Source organism: Stegodyphus dumicola, chromosome X1 (assembly GCF_044657685.1).
Source record: "Stegodyphus dumicola isolate Sdum_Otavi_A_Nest chromosome X1, ASM4465768v1".
In the NCBI taxonomy this organism is placed as follows: Eukaryota; Metazoa; Arthropoda; class Arachnida; order Araneae; family Eresidae; genus Stegodyphus; species Stegodyphus dumicola.
The window spans coordinates 24,374,100-24,397,229 of NC_140780.1; the positions used below are offsets into that span (position 1 = coordinate 24,374,100).

At 32.0% G+C, this 23,130-nt stretch overlaps 1 protein-coding gene across 1 annotated transcript in view; it reads left to right on the forward strand.

Moving 5' to 3' along the window:
• The window catches only part of LOC118185722 (glycine dehydrogenase (decarboxylating), mitochondrial), a 106,495-nt gene that overhangs the window by 56,659 nt on the left and 26,706 nt on the right, over positions 1-23,130 (forward strand). The window contains exons 10-17 of the mRNA XM_035355625.2: positions 1,631-1,770; positions 3,657-3,737; positions 8,031-8,134; positions 10,881-10,965; positions 13,953-13,994; positions 14,255-14,397; positions 17,620-17,695; positions 20,655-20,780. Coding sequence (XP_035211516.2) covers positions 1,631-1,770; positions 3,657-3,737; positions 8,031-8,134; positions 10,881-10,965; positions 13,953-13,994; positions 14,255-14,397; positions 17,620-17,695; positions 20,655-20,780 — 797 coding nt within the window. The remainder of the gene's footprint in view (positions 1-1,630; positions 1,771-3,656; positions 3,738-8,030; positions 8,135-10,880; positions 10,966-13,952; positions 13,995-14,254; positions 14,398-17,619; positions 17,696-20,654; positions 20,781-23,130) is intronic.

Consider the following 23,130-nt stretch of genomic DNA (forward strand, 5'->3'; position numbering starts at 1 on the left):
CCCATCAAACTGTAGTTTGGTGCTTGAATTATACAGCGATATTTGCTTTTGTAAGCGGACGTTTTTAATGGTAACAGGTGCGTAACGTTTACGCTAGTAAACATAAAACTCAAATTGGACGGATGTAGAAATGGGCTAATAGCTTGTTCTCCGATGAGATTCAATTCAGTGGGTAGTTAGATTCCAGACGTCTGTTCAGTTGGCATTAAAGGAATAAAACGGGACACCAGCAATGTGTACAAGAAAGGTATCGTTATGGTGTTGCACTGATAGTGTGGATCAGTATTATGATTGATAGACGCTTTGAGCTACTGAGGTGCTTAAAAATAGCACCACATCTATTGTAAGGATGTTATTGAACGCCACGTTCACTTCCTTTGTGCCACTGAAAAAGCATTACTCATGGCGGATGATAATGCCACGCCTTTTTGAATCAAAACAGAAGTTGCTTTCATGGGGAGCGAGGATCAGCATGATCATCCAACAAAAATATCCGTACAGCTTAGGCAAACAAATTGCTATGTTTATATATATACATAAAACCTACTAAATCTGTGTTTGCTTTTGTTTCACTTTCTTTAAAGCATTTAATAGTATTACTATCTCATATTAGGCAGTCCTGTCGGTTTGGGGGTAGAGGAGTCTACTGCCACAAACCTTGGGTCTGGGATCGAATCCTGGAGAAGATATAGACGTTTGTAAGTGTGATATGTTTTTGTAGCATGGGCATTCAAAATACCTCGAGCCGAAAATCCTCTGGAGAGGTTTATGGTAGAAGAAAAGGGGCAGGAGGTTTGAGGGCTGATTCATTGCTCGGGGGTTTTCTTCATCAAAATTGTGAAAGACCTTCCCTTTCTCACTTGTGTAGTTTGGTCGCCCCATGTGATGCACCCTCGGTAACCTTCTTGGTGCTAAATGACCGAGATTTCGACCAAAATTCCATTGGAAAGAAGTGAATAATCCGGATGGATGTTCATTCGCTTGTTTATTCGATTATAGCACAGCACATAAAGGCTATCTGCCGAAGGAGGGAATGTTTCCGCAGAGGTCTTTTTAAGGGATATTATTTTATACTCACGCTGCACAGGAGGACGACAATGAAAATCCCGTACAGGCAGCACTTTCGTCGGTAAACGAACCATGCCTCGCTGCAAACTACCAGCATTCAACCGTCAAAGCTTTGGTGATAAAGGATCATTTCCTTTAGTAAACTATTATGGTTGTAATTTAATTTAAGTAAACCATCCTTTGCCTTTGTGATTTAAAGTTTCTTTCGTCTTGTTTTGAAATTACGTATTTTTCACTAAGCCTTAACTATCTCTGTGATCAATTTTGTCTAAAACATATTAGTGCAAAATTACAGTGTCATAGTTACCCATTAATTTTTATACGATTTTAAATCAACGAATATTTTAAGAAATTAAAAATTGATTGAAGTAATAAAATTTAATCCATTGAACATGAGTTAGAATCACATTAAATTTCAAAAACTGAGAAGCAAATATTATGTTGGTCATATTTTACGGATGAATATGAAGATCTGAATATATGATAAACCACTGAATGTTGAATGTATAAACTAGAAAGGAGCTATTCCAGCTTGATGAGTTGTCTGTCATATTCCTTTTAGGTATCAAAGCGGCAGGACATAAATTAGAGCATATACGATTTTTCGACACGATAAAAGTCATTCCCAAATCAAATGTAAGCAACGTAAAGAGAAGAGCTGAAGAGAAAAAAATAAATCTCCGTTATTTTGACGATCAATCGGTAAGCATAAAATTTTTGTATTCTCGTAATTAAATCTTAATTCTTTAATCGAAGTTTAATGCCTTAAAGTTTCAATACTTTCTTATAATCCTCTTCTACCCCTCTTTTCTTTGGTAATATGTGTCTTTAAAGTTCTCTGCGTAGGTTTTATTAGTCAATCTAAATTCATACTCAGATTATGAACACTTTCAAAAAATGTCATTGTTTGTAGTTAGCAATAAATTCCTGACATTATAAATGGACTTTACTGAATGTCTATGATGCATGGAACCTTTCATTTATCTGATAATACAACAAAACATTCTCAACAATGAAGCAATGTTAATAATTTAAAACGTCGTTTAATTTGGAAATTTTTACAACATTTTGCAATAAATATTATTTTGGATAATGAACTCCATCAATGAAATATGCTTAAATATGTTTCTAGTACCTTGTAATAGGTCAGCTGCAAAATATCTTAAATTTTTAAATTTTTTTATTTTATTATTTTTGTTTTTACTTTGGGTTCATTATCTTCTACGTCCAAAATAAAATCTAATGTTTATGATGAAAGTTTAATAATATATATAATTCAAACTTCTCTTTACATTTATTTTCTAAAATTTTGTTTAAATGGTAGTACAATGTTTTAAATATTTTACTATTTTTTCTGTTTATACCATTTTACGTTAAAAAGCAATGCAAAAAGCAATGGGACTTTTAAAACCGAGATTCGTCTTGAGAAGATTTTAAATTTATTCAATCGTGAAGTTGATTTTGTAATTTGGCAGCAGTAGATATTTATAGTTGAGTAAAAAAGCGAAATATTTTTCTTATTTAAATTTCTTTTTTATTTCTTAAGATTTTAATGGTAAATTTTATTTTAAGTATGAGATTATCCTCCGAAGTTTTCAGACTGCAAGTATTTTAATATTATTTATTTAAGAAATAAATTAGGAAATTAAGAGACAGTATAAAAATTAATGGGTAACCCGCGATAAAACCCTGATATAACGCTTCATTATTTCTCGAGTCGGGCAGTTTCCTTCAATCATTATCACAATCAAAGCCATAACTGCTTTCAACGAAAATGCAGTTGACAGGTAAAAGCAGCATTTAACTGCGTTACATTGCTTCTAAAATACATTATTATTATTTTTAAGAAAAGTGTAACTCAAGACAGGATGCTTTTTAGACTATGACATGATTTTCTAAACGTTTTATCTTTCTCTTATTTGTATTAAAACGTACTTCAAGTAAACACATTTCGTATTAAATTTACAGTCTTATAACTGGTGAATTCGATACATTTCGATGATTCAGATGAATATTGAATTCTCTCTGATTGGAACACAACTGTTTTATTACAATAGTTTTCAAACCATTGACTATTCTTCCTTTTAAATCTTTCTCACCTTTTGAAGAGCACATATCGATCGGACCACGTACAACGTTAATGAGAAATTCACTCTCCAAGAGCTGCACTTCAGTTAGACGCTATTGTGAAGATTTTGATCGATAACTTAATAATTACAGCATTTGTGTTGAGAACAAAAGACCCTGTGTACGATTCAGCAAAAATCCTAATTCGTGTCAATGAAAAGGTTCGTGTATTGTAACGTGATCTTATCAATTAGGAAAAAATATTTAAAGAAATTAAGAGAAATTGAATTTATATATTTACTTTGTATAAAGTCAGTTACTTCAAAATATTTTCATTACAGTATAAAGCCATGTCTCTTTCTGTTTATTTTCCGCTTCACAATTTTACATTTTGTTTATCACGCTAAATTTATTTACAAATATTTTAAGTATTTCGCTTTGCTCAGTTTTTCTTAATATTTTCTGCATCCTACTGAATGTTTCGATTTCTGTATGATTTCATATTATGATACCTTTTCTAGGTAGGTATTTCGTTGGATGAAACCATAGAACAACGTGATCTTGAGGACTTACTTTGGATTTTCGAATGCAAACAAACAGTTGTAAGTTTATTATAATTTCTTTACGTCTAGCAATATTTAGTTAACAAAACAAAAAAAAAGGTTCTTGTTTACAAGTTTCCTTTTACAATCTAATTTTAGTTCATAGTTCTAAAATAAAGAAAACATATTTTTTTTCTCTCGCTGGAAAATAATTTTATTTGCGCTTTATTTTATTTTAATTCACTTTTTTTATAGTAAACTGTAGCAGATATTTGAAAACCATAGAAAAGTACTTTTAGCTAAGAATAAAAAGTTTTTAGACAAGAATCAAAGTAAAATAATTGTTTTGTGCTAGTATGATGCTTCACAGTCACATAATCAGTAGACTTGCTCTTAGTATATTTAATTACAATGAATCCATGGTGATTTCAGTGGCAAACCCACATGGTTTTGTAAGTAGTTTTTGGGACTAAAATGATACTCCTAATTTTGGTATCATTGGAAATATAGAAGAAAAAATAAAGTCTTAGAAACAAAAGGCAAAAATCTAGGACTTTTCTTCTCAATAGCAAGTAAATTAAATTAACTGTCAACAAATTTATCAATAACAAGCAAATTTAAATTATTTTATTATAATACAAATAAAATTTCACACACATATTCCAAAACTAAAAAAATGAGCAAAAGTTTTGTAAGTATACCTAAAGCTGCATTTGAATGGAGACGTATATGGCAGACCGCATGCATGTTTCCCTACACCTAACAAAAGATAATAACCAATAAACTATTCGAAATAAGAAATGAAAGCAATTGCAGCAATAATATGATTATTAAGGAAGGACTAAAATTACTTACGAGTTGAAAGAGGGATTAATATTACTTACCACTGCTAAATGATTTGACCAAACAATTGTAATAGAAAATATTTCCATCTCGAACTATGATGCTGCGATCATTATCGTGGCAAGCTCATTATCAAGTGACTTCAGAGCTTTGGGAGTAGAATTTCCCATTCCTTATCTAGAATACAGATTAGATCCTGTCTGGTTTCCGGGAAAGGACTGCTAACTGCACTTTTTCTTCCCATAATATCCCATATATGCCCAGTGGTGTTACGATCTCGTGAACATACCAAGCTATTCAATTCGACGGATATCCTCTCTCTTCGGAAGATTTTATGCTTTTGTGATTCGAGGATATGTTCTATTAACATCCATAATGCTGCTCCAGAGATACAATATGACAAGTGAACATGGCGTTTAGTAACCTCTTTGCAGTAGAGGTCGCCTAATTTAATAAAGTGTTGCTATTACACAGAAAATGCAGCTCAGTACGTGCAACAATCACGATGCTGCTCTTGATATCCCCATAACGATTAACAGCGATTTTGCCTACTTTCCTTCTGGTATCACTTTACACCAGACAAATTGACGTCTGGAACCTGAACTACTCATGAATCAAATCTCATCGGAGAACTAAATATTATTTCACTGCTGCATCATCATCGAGTTTAGGTCATCTGACGGCTTCCACCCGTTCAGCTATTCGCCTTAGCCAAAAGGAAAAGTATTCTCACTTCAGCCAAAAATGCTTCCTCCTCACATAAAAAAGGGGGCGCAAATAAATTACATTCTCTTTATAACCATAACTTCTGGGTTATTAAATTTACGATACCAAAACATTTATCTATTAAATTTACAATAACTAAGACAAATGCATATAAATATTTTAAAATATTCAAATAATATTTGCATAATATCGCGAATCAGTAGGCACCTTCAAATACTGCAAAGCAACACTTTTTTTATGGAGTGGGAATGAGGATCTTTTCCATGACAATATCATGAATGGGTAATGATAGAGGAAAAATACACTCAAGCACTATTAGAAACATTAAAACAGTTTATTACAATTTACTGAGTCATAGTCACATCGTAAAAGTTACATTGGAAAGGTGGTTACCATTGAAATTAATGCGATCTTGCAGCCAAGAACGAAAGTTTCGCTTAAGGTGGCGCAACGTAGTGACATAAGTTGGTGAAATTCCGAAAAAATGCAACATTTCAACATCTGGATGCAGCACTATCGGATCATAACTTCAGACATGAGATATCATTGACAAAAAAGAATCCATGGCTGTTAACATGGAAGAATGAGTTGGCCACTTCATATTGCCAAACCGCATAATCAGATGGTCGGAGAACACCTTTTGAAGACTCTATCCCTTCGGTATATACCATTTTGTTGAAACCAAGGGCATGAAGTCAGGTATCAACTTCTGGAGTTCTATTCGGAGACTGACCAAACTAACGACACTATACTAATTCAGAAGTCAAGCAACAAAAATCAGCGTTATGTTTTCAAAATTTTCACAGGACATGTTTTTGTTGTTTGACTTCTGAGTTAGTATTTGTTCGGCGTGTTATTGTGTCTTAATTAAGGACACTATGTTTCAGCTCATGATGTAAAATTGCCAATTATGCTGCACGATTACATTAATCTTAACCAGAGTTCTAAAATAATATTTTAGACATGAATGTATCATAATAAATCACAAAAAATCCTTTTTCTTCAAGAAATGGTAGTGAATATTATTGTTCCTTTCCCTGTAACTTTTTAAGAAAAAAAAACATGTATGCTTTTCACAATAAATTCGCACAGTACATAGTAGTCTAATGTTTTATGTTTTAGTAGTAGTACGTTAAGGAAACATTGAAAAACAGGACCTAAAGCGCATGTACAATACATTCAACGTATAGTAATAAGGGAGGAATAAATCCATACTTTTCAAGCCTTTTTTTATAATTAGTGCAATCATGTGTAAACTAGAACAGCGTTATACTGTATGTTAATTGATAAATAACATTCTTTCATTATCTTAACATTATATTTCTTTTCGTTTGCTTCTAACATGCAATCTTGGCAATTCATGTGAGAAAACGAAGGGTTTTACTAAATAAATACAATATAATAAAAAGATGTTATTTGACTCACACCATAACCATAATGCTTCGTGTAAATTTTCAGGCAACTTTATATGTCTCATATAGCAATCTGAGTTTTAAATGCCTTTGAAACTATTTTAATTCATCACAAATAATTAAATTATATTACCTGAATTTGATGCTTAACACATTTATTCCGATAAGGCAAAAGAATAATCTAATATTTCCAAGAATGTACCCTTTTTGAAAAATTACTTTTTCTATTCCATCCGAAACTTCTAAATGTTCAAAACGTCTGTAGCCTCCACCGATGGGATCAAAGACCACGGCGTTATGTTACGAAGTACCTTTTCAAATTAATGCAATAACCTCCACATCTTCGTTATTAGAAATGAAACGGTTCAGATAGAGCATACGCTAGGTTAAAAGGAAAGAGAGCCGATGGGCTAAGAAAGAGATCGATAAGAAAGAAAAGCTAAGCCATGCTACCGTCAATTTTACCACTAAGCCATCATCATACTGGAACTTTTTTTAAATCTAACGTAGCCCTGCACGCAATAAGTGAATTAAATAATCAACTAACAGAAAAATTACATTGCAAATAGAATCTGCCTTGAAGATGAAGCCATGTATAATAATGATACTCGGTAAAGCCCACCGATGGGTGCTGAGAAGATCTAGGGAGACATCTGAAGATAAATGAGGTAGTACTGAAAAGCAAGTGGGTAGTAAGAATATACTTAGAAAGTTTGGTTGCTTAAAAACTTCAGAAACAAGGTTAAAACTTCAGTTAAAATAATAAACTCGCTAAAAGCCTTCACTTTATAGTGTAAATATTATAATCTCGCACCTTTAAAAGAATAATCAAAATTACGCTATTTGACCTTTCAAACATGTTTGGTTACATCTGAGCTACGTGTAGTTTCATTTTTCTATTTTAAGGAATCTTAACTTGTAAATTCTTCATATCATATTTAAAAAATATGGCCAGAAAAGTACTTATAGTGATATTCAGTACTTCCAAACAGTGTATTATTTCAGTACATACCACTGCACCTGTCGGAGGAGAGTAAACTGAGCATACTTTACAGATTCATTATTCTAAGTGGTTTGAGAAATCGTTAATCATTGCTATTTCGTTTCTGTAATGAGGGATAGGCTTAAATAAACAATTTAATGCAGAGAAAGTGCAATAAACACCAAAAATTTCTTATGCATTTTACCACCATTTTAATCAGCGCCTACAGATTATATTCGAAAGATATCTAACATGTCATTGTTGCAAGAGTATAAACTTTGAAAAGGGGTTAGTAAGCCAAAAATATGTTGCGAAAATAGGGGTTATTAATCTGAGAAACTTCTAGATACTATATATTTTCACAATAAAAAATTTGTTTTTTTTTTTCAGGAGGAGTTGGCTGAAAAAATTGCAAGGGCTGATAACAAGCCATTTTGGAAGGAATCACAGTTTGAGCGCAAACAAAAAATTCTTACACATCCTGTTTTTAATAGGTAATGAATGACATTCAGATATCAATATGCGGTATTATGTTCATGATTTCATATTTTCTGTCTGCATTGGTTTGATAGATTTAACTTGTAATTTAAATCGCTGAATTAAAAGTTGTGTTTAAATTATATTTCCAAATTCACTATTTAATTTTTCTGTAGATCTTTCAATATAGCCTTCGTACTTCATTATAAGACCACGTGTATATAGTGTGTTATTTATACCAACTGTATGTGTGTATACTCCGACTTATATTTTTAAATCTGTCATATTTAACTCAAATCTTATTTATGTATACCCAAAATTGGAGGATAGGAACTTAAAGTTCAAAGTTTTGGTTTTGATTTTGTAATACGATGTTTTTCAGGTAGCATTTCTCATAGGTTATTATGACAGTTAGTTTTAAAGTTATTTAAATACAAAAGTAATCTGGCAATTTAAAAAGAATTTATAAAACAGCAGGAAGAATTGAAGCTCGTCTATGTACTTGACGATCGCGAAAAAACGTGAACTTTGCGAAATCATAAAAAATACCCTGAAATTCACGAATTAGTTGAGGAAATTCGGAAAACGATAAAGTTTCTGCCCTAGTTATCGATAACATTTACCGCATAACAACTACTTAAGACAGTAAATTCCCACGAAAGGCAAGATTGGCCCCCACTCGAAGTATGGAGAAATTTATATACCAATTGCATTAGTAAGAATGAGATTATCTACTAAATCGAATATTTGGGATTGATTATGAAACGCGAAGGGAGTTTGTGCCTAAAGGTCTAGAGCAGCGGTTCTCAACCTTTTGACTAACGCGTGCCATCTAAACAAAAATTGAAAATCTTTAGTACCACGACTACAAGTACTACTACCACCACCACTTTTGAGCAAAGCTTTTCAGATCGCATAAATTTACGAGTGTTAGAGAAAAAACCTCAATCAGGATGTTAGGTTTTAATTTTTGAATTTAATAGTTAAAAATATATTGCTTCTTTGCGTACCACCTATTTTTCTCTTGCGTAACACCGGTTGAGAACCCCTGGTTTAGGGTCTAACGCAAGTCCATATTGGAGAATAAAGGAGATTGGAGATAATAATTAGAGAATTATGGTTCATGTATGGCACAAGCTTAAAACTATTGTTGTTGGTCATGCTTTTTGTTAACCCCTGGTTTAGGGTCTAACGCAAGTCCATATTGGAGAATAAAGGAGATTGGAGATAATAATTGGAGAATTATGGTTCATGTATGGCACAAGCTTAAAACTATTGTTGTTGGTCATGCTTTTTGTTAATTTTGTTCGGTAAAGGATTTTGTTGAATAATACAAATGAAGTTCTTCATTATCGATTTTCGAGGAAGGTATATAGGTGGTCCGACCACTATTGTCTGCTGGCCGTTCTTTTTGCTAGATATCGAGTGCTAAAATACGTAATCGATATTTTAACTCGTTCCCTGCCGATCCTTGCTTTTAACACGATCCTGCGTTGGCACAGAAGATCGTCGTATCATCTAAAAGATATCTCGCCCCAGGGCATGATCAGGTGTATGTTAACACTTTGTTTTAACTTTAGTCGATGCTGCGCCTTAGGTGTTTGCAGCTTTATAGGCGTTGTAGTATATGCAATAAATTCGCCTTTTTTGTATTTGGTTTTACGATTTTCAAGAATTTTTTTTCAAAATGTTTCCATAACATGAGTGACGTAAATGACACTTTACGAGGGCCTTCTTTTCTTAAACAACCAAGATGTGAGTACGAGTGAATTCAGATCCTCTGGTGAAGAATTTGTCTCTTGGATTGACGAGTCTGAATGTCTGAATAATCGTATTCGTATACATGAAGAAAATAACGTAGACATTTCAACACAACAAGAATCCTTTACGTCTGGAAACGTAATTTGGGAAGACGACTCAGCATTAGTGAAGTTCTTTCCTTAAATTAGAGTGGCTTCTGGTGAAGTTTCGTATACCTTGGCAGCGAATGTGTTAAGATAATTGGATTCATATTTTGCCCTGTCTCTTCATGACAAGCTATTAATCCAATCATCTTAACACATTCGCTTCCATATGGCATGATAATTGGATTCATGTCTTGCACTGTACCTTCTTCAAGAATAATTTTTCTGTGCCCATGTGTGCTTTAATCCACTGCATATTTATTTTGGTTTTTGGATGGTTGTGCGAATTTTCTTGCATATCTTGGGTAATTTTTTATATTTTCGAGTTTGTGATTTGCTGTTTCATAGAAAGAGGAGAATCTCTCTGTGTATATGAAGAGAATGGGAATCGTATTTGATGGGAGTATTGTGCATTATAGGGTAATCTACTCCTTTTTTGTATGACATTTATTTGTGCTCGGAATGTACTTTATAATACTTTTCCTTGTTTGTATTTCGGAGGCACTAGCAAGAGCGGTGGGTAAATACATTTCTAATACTTAAAAATAGATTTCTATTCTCCTTTTTTATGCAAATTCAAAGAGGGGTAATTTGCTAATATTTTTATCATGTGTGATATATTACTAAGTATTTACATGTTCTTCCGTAATATACGCATCAGTTAAGTTTCAGATCGATCGGATGCGTTTTTCGTGTTGCAAATTTAATTCCAACAGTGTAATATAAAATAAAAGTATTTTATACATATATTTTGAGTATATGCAGAGTTCAGCTACACATTCAGATCTTTTTTCAATGTGTAATAACTTTTGAACAGAAAATTGTGAACTCCTCAAGAAGTACTTTTATTTTATCATAGACATCGCTCCGAAGCAAGGTTGATCCGCTATATGAAGACTCTGGAAAACAAAGATATTTCTCTAGTCCATTCAATGATACCTTTGGTACGTATGTATTATTAATCACTCAACCAATTGAATAAGCTTTTAAAAAATGCACTTTATACGCCTACATGACATTAATCATATGTTTTAAAAGCGAATCTGTATATAGTAATAAAACTGTAATTGTAATAAACTTGCATACAATAGTTTGTATTTACAGAATAGTATCTTTTAATGCGATGCCATTGACACATATTATTTTTAACCGGAAATTTAGGAGCTCATCAGTGTGTGAGTTCTGCAAAGTAGTGTTAATTCACATAGCATTTCATTGCTTTTCTTATGTGTATAAGTGTAATTCAAATACGAGCAAATTCCGTTTAGCGATAATTCCATGAAAGCATTTCTTCCTTAGATAGCTGTAAAACGCTTTACCGTAATTAATTAATCAATCGAACGATCTGGTGTAAACGCTGAAATTCAGCATTACAGAAGCACTCTGTAGAACGATATTTTTGATTATTGTAAAAATTAAATTTTACATTTATAAATTAAGTTTTACGTTACAGTTTTACGTTTTACGCAAATATAAAATGTCATATTTACTTATTATTATGTTATAACAAAATAGATTTTCGATTATCCGGTTGTCTCTAGATCTTCATTATGAGAGATAACAGAAATTCCTTCTATAGCCGCGATCATCTACGGACAATCAATGACAAAGATCCGTTTTTATAACAATGCGTTGTTATGATTAAAAATTAAAATTAGGATAAAAAATATGTCACATTATAGTTATTTAGCATACTGTTTACTATGTACGGAAAAAAGAATTTAAAGTAAAGTCAAAACAATTTCCAATCACAAAACGATTTGAATCTACATTCATTCTTTCTCGCTAGAGTGCCTCAGTTTCTAGCTTAATTTACAGTGAAATTGATATTTGTTGGGATGTACCAGGGGGAAAAACTGGAAATGCCTGTGTAAGAAATGCAGTTTTTAAGGCACTTTATATCTTTATTTTCATTAGATTATTATCAATTAGTCTTTTTGGAATAAACAACTTAAAAGAAAGACTGCTAATTTTTGTATAACTTGAGAACTTAGGTACCACAAAGTGAACAAACTTTTGATAGAAGAAATCAGAGAAAACGATACCTGTTTTGAAGACATTAAGAGATGTTTTCAGTATAAAAAGGAAATAAACCCACACGATTAGCACTCAGTGAAGAAACGGAAGGACAGTAGAAGAATCTATAAGCAATTTTTGAAACCTGTAAGTACAGCAGAGAAACCTAACTTAGACTACCATTTTGTTTTCGCTGTGCCTGTCTTAAATATTTCGATTTATATCCAGTTTTTGATTTTATTAATGGAATCCATTTCTCTCTTCTAAAAGGTTCAATTTTAGTACCATTTTGTTTTCCCTGTGCCTGTCTGAAATAGTTTGATTTACGTTCACTTTTTGATTTTATTAATGAAATTCGTTTCTCCCTTCTAAAAGGCGCGATTTCAATCATTAATTTGGAAACTTCTTGTCACAGTTCCTATCACTTATCTTCCACTGGCCAGGGACAAACAAAATGTTTCGCTAAAAAATCCTGTACTGAAAAACAAAAACTTCTCAAATTTTCCATTCTCCAAAATCCGAGGTAAATGTCGTAAACTTTTATTTCTTCTGTCATCGAAATTATACATGGAGTAAGCTGTAATCATACAGATGAAATGTCAAGTTTATATTGCATAGCGTCCAAAATATATTCAAATTTCTTTGTATCATTCTTAGAAAGTTCTTCACAAATGCGGCCTCACCAGTGGCAATTAAGGTTGCTGAATATTGCTAGTTCGACCCGGGTTCGAACCCAGGCGAATGGGATGGTTGCATGGTGAAGGGTGAATACGAGACAGTTTTCCTCAGAAAATCCTTCATGAAGACATGCCTCTTCTTTGGCAGGTAGCTCAAAAGTGTTTTGCCATATTCAAATAACTAGGCAACCCTTAGAAAGTACTTAGGCATACTTCTCAAGCAGACAGTCCTTAAGTGCTTTGCCATAATTAAATAAAATAACCTGGCCTAACTTTTCCGAAGACATCCTCCCTTTAGGCTGATAGCCTTGGCTTGCTTTGCCAAAATAAATTAATCCAGTGCTTCTGCTTCATGACATGAGTCTGTTTTGTCAGTTAATTTTCCTGCATTGTATCCAAGTGGGTTGTCCTTGTTTGTTTTTAGTCGTTCACTTTTGTCGGTTTTCCCCCTTTTACGAGTTTTTCATAATGGAATGTTCTAAGAAATTCCTCTTTCATCGTTCAAATACCCGTTCTTTCGCCGTTTTGCTTCTCTTGCTACATGACAGCTTGATGTATTCGAAAGTTGGAAATACTATCTCAAGCTCCTTCCAGTATTACCTTACCTATTTCTCTGTATATTAACATCTATGAATTATAAGTGATCATTATTACTTCACAGACTTACATAGAATTTAACGAGCATTCTAAAAATGACTGAAATTTTTTTTCTGTTTCGGTATATATTAAATATGTGTGTTCATTTCTCATTTAAATCCCTGAAGCTCTCTAAGCCCTGTATTCAATTTCTTTTTTTTAAACCAGAAACCAGTGAGCGGAGTTTGAGTGTCTTGAACACATTTTAAAACAAAGGAACTTCAGTCACACAAGTCACTACCTGAAAATGTAATTATAAATCTTGCTGAATTTGAAAGATGTACTTTTGAAAAGCAGATAATATATGGGCTGTAAAAAATGATTTCGAATATGTATTTTCTTCTCTATTTCGTACTTCTGAGTAACTGTAAAACTTATTAATTCAGAAGTCAAACAACAAAATTCAGCGTTATATTTACAAAAATATAACGCTGAATTTTGTTGTTTGACTTCTGAATTAATATTTATTCGGCGTGTTATTGTGTCTTAACTGTAAAACTATTTTCTAATCATGTATGACTAACTATTATTAACATCATGTTAATATGCAATTAACATTATAAAATATATTGAAAAACAATCTTTATTTTAATATTATGCAGGGTTCTTGCACAATGAAACTGAATAGCACGACAGAAATGATGGTAAGATATGAAGTTATCTTTTCACAGTATTTAGTAGATATGTATCAAATCTGCTATATCAATTATAAAATAGTTGAAATTCAAATTGAAATTTATTTCTGTTTATATAGCGTGCTTAATAAAATACGTTTAGCTCTCATATTATTTATTACCATGTCACTTGAAAAAATTAATGATTTTCTTTTTATAATTACATTTGTCAATATGATTTGATAAGAAAATTAAATACTTACGCATACACTGATATTTAAATATTTCAGCCCTGTTCCTGGCCACAACTTGCAAATATTCACCCATTTGTTCCTTTAGAGCAAGCTGAAGGTTATCAGATTTTGTTTAAAGAATTAGAGAAAGATCTGTGCGAAATAACAGGCTATGACAAGATCTCATTTCAGCCTAACAGGTAACCATGAGGGTTTTTTTTTCCCTCATTTTTTGTAATATATGGCGGCTGCATTTTCATAAAAAATTAGTTCATGTTTTTTGCTTTAAAAATTTCCATAAAGCCAATTATATACTAATTTTAAAAATTCAAACTTATTAAAACTATTATTATTCATATTAAATTTTTTAATTCTATTTAAATTAAAATATTTTGATGTTTCAAGTTAATAATGGATTATCTGAGAACATTTCTAATTTTGAAATGTATGTTACTGTTTACTAGTTGTATCAAGTATTCATAATTTATATTCTTACCGATGTACGAGTACTAAGTGAAACCAATTAACGAGTGAAAATTTAATGTTTCTGTTCAAACAGTAACGCTTAATATATATAAATATAGTTGAAACTAATATATAAAACTACCAAATTAATTTTTCTAAACTCTTCTACAAAATTACTTGCTTCTAATTTCAAATGCCCATACTAGAATTTGTTTCAATCATGCAAAAATCTTAGCTTCAATGATTAAATACCATAACTAAATTTATGACAATAATGTGTGATACAGCAAAATTTTTTAATTTATTAAAATTTGTTGGTTCTAAGTTTATTGAGTTAAATAATTTATTTTGAATTTATTAACTTAAAATCATAGTCATGTTATTACAGGAATCTTAGAAATTACTGATAATTTTTTTAATTCTGAAATCTTATGCAACAGTGTACTAAATTTCGTCTTACATTCAAAATCAATAATAAAACTTGTTTGGAACACATTAATCTACAATATCAATCAATACTTTCTTAAAATAAGTTATAAATTTGGTCTTATTACCAGTAACTTTTTAGAACGAAGAAACAGCATTATTAAAACGATGAAAAAGAAATTTTTCAATATCAAATTTTCGAAACTTCAAAGTAAATACCCAGAACATTTTAGTGACATCTGGGTACTTAAAAATCAATTTATCATTGCCACTGGTAAATAAAGCAAATAATAATTTTGGCATCAGCTGAAATTCTTTCTATTGTGAACTAATTGAAAGAGAACTTAATAATAATATTACATACAAAACATCCAATTAAAATAAAAAATCCATTATAAAACAACTTAACGTCTTCCAAAAAAATTAAAGATTTTTAATAAGACATTTTTTAGCAAATTTCCCAAACTTTATGCCTTCCCAAAATTTTGTAAATTGCCAATTAAATTCACATTTATTGCCAATGGTACCAAAAATTATAAACAGAACATAGACTTTATTTCTTAAAATCTTTTTACTTTTATTAATTTAAATAATTAAAAACTTTTAAAAAATTGATTTCTTTCTCGTAATTTTTAAACTGTTATCTTAGTAATTTTAACAAAATTTATTTCTATTAATGTTTTGGATTTAATTCAATAAAACGAGATTTATTTCTTTTCAATTTTACACTAAATTTACACTCATAACCCACTCAACTTGATTTTTTTTTAGCAGAATTCTCAGAAATTGCAAAAATTACTATGTGGACTTTACTCTTCATTCAAATTTTTATTTATTTTCAATTTTCCATTAAAATTAATTTATTTGAATTAATTGACGCCGTTTTATTATAAATTTTCGCAGTTTTTAAGAATTCTAATACAAGAATTCACTCGTTCTAATACAGTTTTTCCTATGCCCTCAATTTGGAAAATACTACATTTTTGTTTAAAAATTTTTTATTTTTAATAAATTTCCTTAAAATTTTGACTTGAAATATTATATCTAGTTGAATTTTTTTTTTTTATTTTTTTGTTTTGTTTCAGAAAAAATGCTTAGTAATTCTGCTTATTCTTTGGTTAGAAATTTGTTTTAGCGCATTACGTTTAGTTTGTATGTTTAGTTTGTATGTCCTTCTGGTTTCTTATTCGAGTATTCTTCTTTTAATGTTAATTTTGTTTATGTTTCAAATGTTCACTTTAGGGTCACGACGGAGGTAGACTATACCATGATGATTGATTAAATTATAAAAATTTTTCTTTGTCGCACTTTTATAGCACATTGATTATTTGAATTAAATATTCTTAACCAGCACTTCCTCTTAATTTTAATACCTCCAAAACTATATATCTTCTTTCCAATGCCAAATTTTACCGTTCTAGTTAACCCCCTCCCCAAAAATCTATCTAGCACTATTTTTTTTTTTTTTTTTTTTTTTTTTTTATGATACAATTTCTGAAGAACTCGGATATCTGAAATTGCGTGTTTTTCAACTGAGATAGTTTTAGCTCCTTTAATTGTTACCATACATTTATAAAGTTTTCTTTTTACCAATAACAACATTCTTCCTTTAGGAATAATCACAGCAATTTTATTTTCATTCTATTTTGCCATCAATTAATTAAAAATATTGATGGGCTTCTCTATAAGTTCAGCTTCCAAATTATATTCTCTTCTAGTAATACAATTTGCTGTTCTGTACTTAAAGAACATATGCAAGATTTTAGCTTTCGAGAAATTTTAATGTTGTCAGTGTGACTTGATGCACAACATTCATATCAACCCGCTTCTAAAATCTTGTTTTGAAGGACTTGAATCTTAAGAGGAGGAAAAAATTAAATAAATCTTCCATCTTCAATCGTTTTTGTCTTTATAACCTATCTCTAACCATTCTTCTGATAAAACTTTTTAAACTTATTCTCCAGTTCTTTGGCAGGGAAATTATATTTTTGGGGGCCTCCTACATGCATCAAATCATAGACTTCCCATTATTCCAAAAGCATTTGGAGACTTTATTCCAAACATTTTCCCCTCTCCTTTCTGTTTTACTTTAAGTACCAAATTTGTATGTATGTTTATGTATTAGTATATTAGCATAATGAACACATATGGTTATCTAGATAAAGGTGGATGTGGCGCTATTCCGATTAACCGTATTGGTAGAGGGGTGGTGCCCACGTCCTCCGTCGCATGTTTTGCTAACTAGATGATTCTTCCCATTTCTTGTTTATTTATATTTTTTTATTTATTTTCGCGTTATTTATTTAAGCGGACGAAATTTTGCCACATTGTTCAGAAGAATGTGAAGAGAGACTTGAGTTGTATTCTTTTGAAATGCATAGAACAAACGCAAAGTAATACCTCTATAAAACTAAAATTTTTCTATTTGCGAAAGTCTTAATTAATCTGTTAATCACTCTAAGCAAATAGCGATAATATAAGAAAAATGTTTTAGTAGCATTTTTTGTTTACTCTTTACTTTTTTGTTTAAGTGGAGCACAAGGGGAATACGCTGGTCTAAGAACTATAATGTCATATTTAAGAGCCATAGGACAAGAAAAAAGAAGAGTAAGTATTTTCTTCTTTTTCTCTTGTTCCTTGATGAACTTTATGTTAAAAACTACCGTAGCGAAATATTTGATTTTTGGCATTCTGGTAAAGATTCCCTCTTGTGAAACTCAATGATTGTATTAAACTATTATGGATCCCTTTTCCTTGTCTCCTTATCATTTGCATGTCTAACGTAAATATAAGCCAGTTTTCTTTAGAAATTACTCCGTGAAACTATTTCTTCTTTTAGAAGATTGTTTTAATCAATCAAGCTTATCACTTGATTAATAAACCTGTTCTTGTTAAACAGATATTCACACGATAAATAAAATCTTATTTGTCGAAGATAAAGATTTCTTGCTGTTTAAAAGAATTTGCTTACGTCAGTTTGGATGGAGTAAATATTCATAAATTAAGTAATGTTCTGTACACAAAGTTAGGACGATATTATTTAAAATTTTCCTGAAGCATTCTAACTTTTCAAAAAATCGTAAAAATATTTATATGTTGGAAACTCAACAATTCACCCCTCTTTTAACTATCAGTTTCTATTAATTAACACCCACTGAGTAAGTCCAGGTCATAGATTGAATTCCTCGAAAAGATATATTAAAGAAGAAGAGGAAAATCTGAAAGGGCTCAGATTTTAAAGGTCATCCGAAAAGGTTTGCTGAAGTTTTTCTACGCTGTCGCTGAGTTCGCACTCTACACCAATCTGCTGATGCACTTACTTCTGCTAACCCATTTCTTTTTGTCTTTTTAGCTTTATTATTAAGCATCATTTTCTTCGCACTTACACCATATACAATTCAACAGAAAAATCACAAAAATTTTACCAGTAGCATGTGTTTAGAATTCCCGATGAAGTGTGAAGTGTTAAGTCTGTTTGTAATGCAGTCGCTTCCAGGAGCCTTTTTTAAGCTGGTGTAATTAATTACATTTAAAACTTCCCTAGGTGTAGTCAATTTTATCAGGTTTTGAGAAGAAAGAAAATTTTCCCAATTTTTAACTTATTTCTCGATGTGCTGATCAGTGTCTATAGTTCCCGGCGAATCATTCGGCTTGAATTGTTCCGTCAGATGAATGCAGAAGCAGCAGCTTCATCCTGAATTGGCAAGACCTGGGGAGCTTTAATTAGACGAGGGACGCTGAACTCGCGCTTCAAGTTTCTAGCGAAATTCCAAAATGAGCCGTCTTGATGGTTAAGACTATCAGTTTTTGTACACCATTTTCACATTTTCATGCTCACTGATGAGGGAATTAATCTTTCTTGTGAAACTTTACATCAGATTTGAGGGCAGGATTCCATATTTTGCAATAATATTTCCGGAGTTTATTTCAATCTGCTATTACTTCCCTAATATTTTCAAGTAATTGTCCTTGAACGCATTTTTGACTGGGAAAAGTCGTGGCTTGAGACTGGAAGTCTTGGAGCCGAGAGGTGAAGTTAAGAATAACTGTATCAATATAATTTACAGTTTTTAAGTAGCCCATATTAAATCAGGAGGTGAAGACGATATCGTTGAAAAGTTTTCAGTCTACCCTGTTTTGGGGGAAGAGGTCTTTCTAAACCGATCCTCTAATTCTTGCTATAACCGGAATGTGATCGGTTGATAAATCAGTAATACCCTCTAGTGACATGGGAGTGCTGATGGAAGAGAGGAAGATGTCTAACATATTGTGACGCCACTTAGGAATGTTGGGCCGCCACTTAGGAAAGTTGACTCCTCTGTTAAAAACGTATGAAGAGGTTGGGTCTCCACGTAGAACAATCCAGTCCAATTATGGGACAGTTTCTTTTGACCAATAGAAACCCTTCGCTCAAGATGTTGTCCAGAGGATGGTATATAGAGCATAGTAAGCCTTAATTATCCGTAGACTCAAGATACGACTCGTAAATACTCTTTACGTAATTGAGAAATCCTGCTCCGCGGTGTGGCATGTATCGCATTTGAGTGAGCAATAATTTGCAGTCTTGAGGTGTTAGTGAGAAACTGCGTGAGTTTTTGTTATGAGGCAAATATTGAAGTCCTGTTTTCTGGCAAAGTCCTCCAGTTCTTGCATATTTGTTGTAAGATTTTGCGTTTTCCAGAGGGCACCTTTAATCGGAGAGTATGGGTTGAACGCTTGTCTATTAATGTTGCTGAGTTAGGGATCTGGCTAGAACTCCGACAATACTGGAGACTTGTAAGTCTTTTAAAATGGGATTGTCGCAGTAAGTATCAACCTGTCTTCCCCTTGTAAATCTGAAGTGTCACTTTGGATATGACGTGCACAAAGATTCACAGTCAGTTACCCAATGGAAAGCTCCTCAGCGGCCGAGCGGCGAAGTCGCTGAACACTGGGAGCTCTGTCTGGAGTTCGAATCCCAACGAACGGACAGGCTACATGTACGTTTTCGTGGTGTTTCTACGAGTAGCATGCATAGAGTCAGTTTCTCTTAAAAGTCCTCCAAAGGCTTCTCATCCTTTAGCGGATACTATTGTATGAGTCGCGATAATCAATAAAAAAGGAATTATTTTGGAAAGCTTCCTCGTCGTGTAAACAGTTAACAACGCCTTCAAGAGACTATTAATCACCTCATTGACAATAATGTATCCCTACCCATAGCTGGCCATAGTAAATGGCAAATAAACAAGAATTGCACATATTTCTGTGGTTTTTATATCCTTTGTATATTTCTAACACCTGTATACATCCTGCGATTTTCATGTGGCTAAGCCAAGAACTTCGCGCTGTTACGATCACACTTCGGATGAGTAAAAGAACAAACTTGCTACAAAATGTTATGAAATGACAAGTTTTCAATTCTAATCTTAATTTTTATCCGTACTATAGTCGGATAATTCAATTTCCATTGTTGTTTATTATAATTAAATATATGTATATATAAATATGATATACAGTATATAATATATATATATATGTAATAAACTACTATATATATATATATATATATTAGCTAAGATATTTTTAGGTATGCCTGATCCCTGTGTCTGCCCACGGTACAAATCCAGCCAGTGCTCAAATGGCTGGAATGTCTGTTCAGCCTATCAGTGTGCTGTCATCTGGAGATATAGACATGGATCATTTAAAATCAAAGGTAAATTATTTGAATAATGTCCCTTAAAAATTAAAAGTAAATTATAAGTAAATATCAGTTAAGACGTTATAATTGGGTGTCATAAAATGCTTAAATTATTTAGAAAATTCAATAGTTCTTAAAGGGTGATGATGCATTTCCAAAACGATTTGCCAGTCTTTATCAATATTTATACTTTTCTAATTACACAGTTACTTCAGTGGGAAGTAAAAGCTTATACACAAGAAATAAACATCATTACTAATTACAGAAAAAGTGAGGAAATATTCTCCAATGCAAACAGCCAGGGTGCATTTGAACATCTTAATAGATCAAAAGTCAATAGGAAATTAATTACTGTAAACAATTTCTAATAATGCTCTAAAAGATGACGTTTCAGATACAACTGCAGTTTTATTTTACGTCAACAAACAATCAATGTATAAGTGATAGGTGTAGATTCGTGTTTGAATTTATAGTGGTAAGTAACGTCCGAATAAATATAGTTTATATGACAAAATAAAAGTGAACTAAAGAAATTACATGACGTTACTTTCTAAATCTTCTCTAATCTTTTAAATATTTAGGTTCCATTTCTTTACAGTTACGTAACCGCATTCAAAGTGAAAGAATAATTTCGAAAAATCTTAATGTTACTGCTGTATACCTTGTAACATCAAGCAATTAGTTCGGCAATTCAGCCACGAATTATATCGAATAAAGAGGTTGCATCAAGTATAATAGAATATTGATTAGTTGAATTTTTATAAGTCTAAATGCCCATCGAAGTATATTTGAAATTAATGTTAACTTTTTTTTTGTATACGCAGAATTTTTTATTATTCGAAAAGTTTTTCTACTTTTCAGTTTCGGCTCATTTTAACTGCAAGCGGCATACAAAAAGAAAGTGAGGAATCGACGTTAATGTTTCGACTAATTGGAAACATTTAATTTGAGTGTTTTAGGAATAACTATTCTGTTTTGTTTCCCTATATGCATTCAAAGATATTTTTGTTGTTTCTGAAAGCCAAGGAGCCTTACTCAGTAGTCCAGTGAGTAATGCTTCTGAATGCTGGTGCGACCCGGTTTCCATTACAGGAGAACGGGCTGGCTGCAGAGTGGTTTTTGCCATGTTTAAGATGAAAACAAGCTAGTTTCATTTAGAAAGTGCTCCATAAAGGCATCCCTTATGCAGATAGGTAGCCTTCGTGTGCTTTGTCTTATTCCAATAATCTAATGTAACCTAACTTGAAAGATTTAGTTTCTTACCAAGGTTTTATTTTGGACACCGTTATTAGTGGAACCAGAGAGTTCAAGAACGAGTCAATTAGGAGACTGCCATTTAGTTTCAGTTCACTGTTATTGATGGGCTTAGAAGGGTGGTATTAACTTTTCACAGGAAAACTATATTCTAGGTATTTAGTATGGTTTTATCCCACATGCTGATTTCTTATGGCACTTGAAATAAAACCTGAAAACAGATAAATCTATCAAAAAAAAGCGATGAGAAAGATTTTCACTTGTTTATTCAGTATTGACATTTGATCATACTTTCGAGGAAACTTTGTCCACCTTGAACATTTAACGTTTAGAGGAAAAGTAAGCATGATGCTGCTCATAAAAAAAAAACGTATAACAACTGAAAATGGCTGCTAAAACGCTATAGATGAAAGCAAATAAAATATATATAGCTACATTGGCGATGCACTGTTACTTTGCGATTCTTCAGAATTTTAAATTATTCTTCCTCGAGTCCCCAAGATGATCGATTCGTAAAATGAAAACATGAAGTAATAAAATAATAGATACACCCTGAACATACTTTACGCATGAAGATATTAAGTTGATTTCTGAGACTATAAAATCGTACTGAAATCCGAGAGAAATTGCAGTCGGACTCGTATTCACGATATCCATAGGAAAACCATAAAAACTCATACTCTGCCATCCAGTTCGCCGGGATTTCAAATCGCATTGAACTATCTGTATTTAGTGGTTTCACAGCTTGTAGGGGTTGCATTTTTGAAACTTGTAATTCAGTTTATTTCACTAATTTGCAGCTGTAAAACAGTGTATTCAGTGGTTTCACAGCTTATAGGGGTTGCATTTTTGTAGCTTGTACTCGTAATTCAGTTTATTTCACTAATTTGCAGCTGCAAAACAGATTACTACTTTGAGCCTTTATTTATCAATTTTTTTTTTTATATTCTCTCGTCTGTGAGAGCGATACGCACCAGTTAGTTGATGAAACCTCTGAGTGCAGGAAAACACACGAAAAAAAAAAAAAAAAAAAAAAAAAAGAAAAAAAAGCCTAATTGAAAATCACTAAAAATGCGTCTGATGACGTCACACAGGTTCGGAGGCCAGCCTT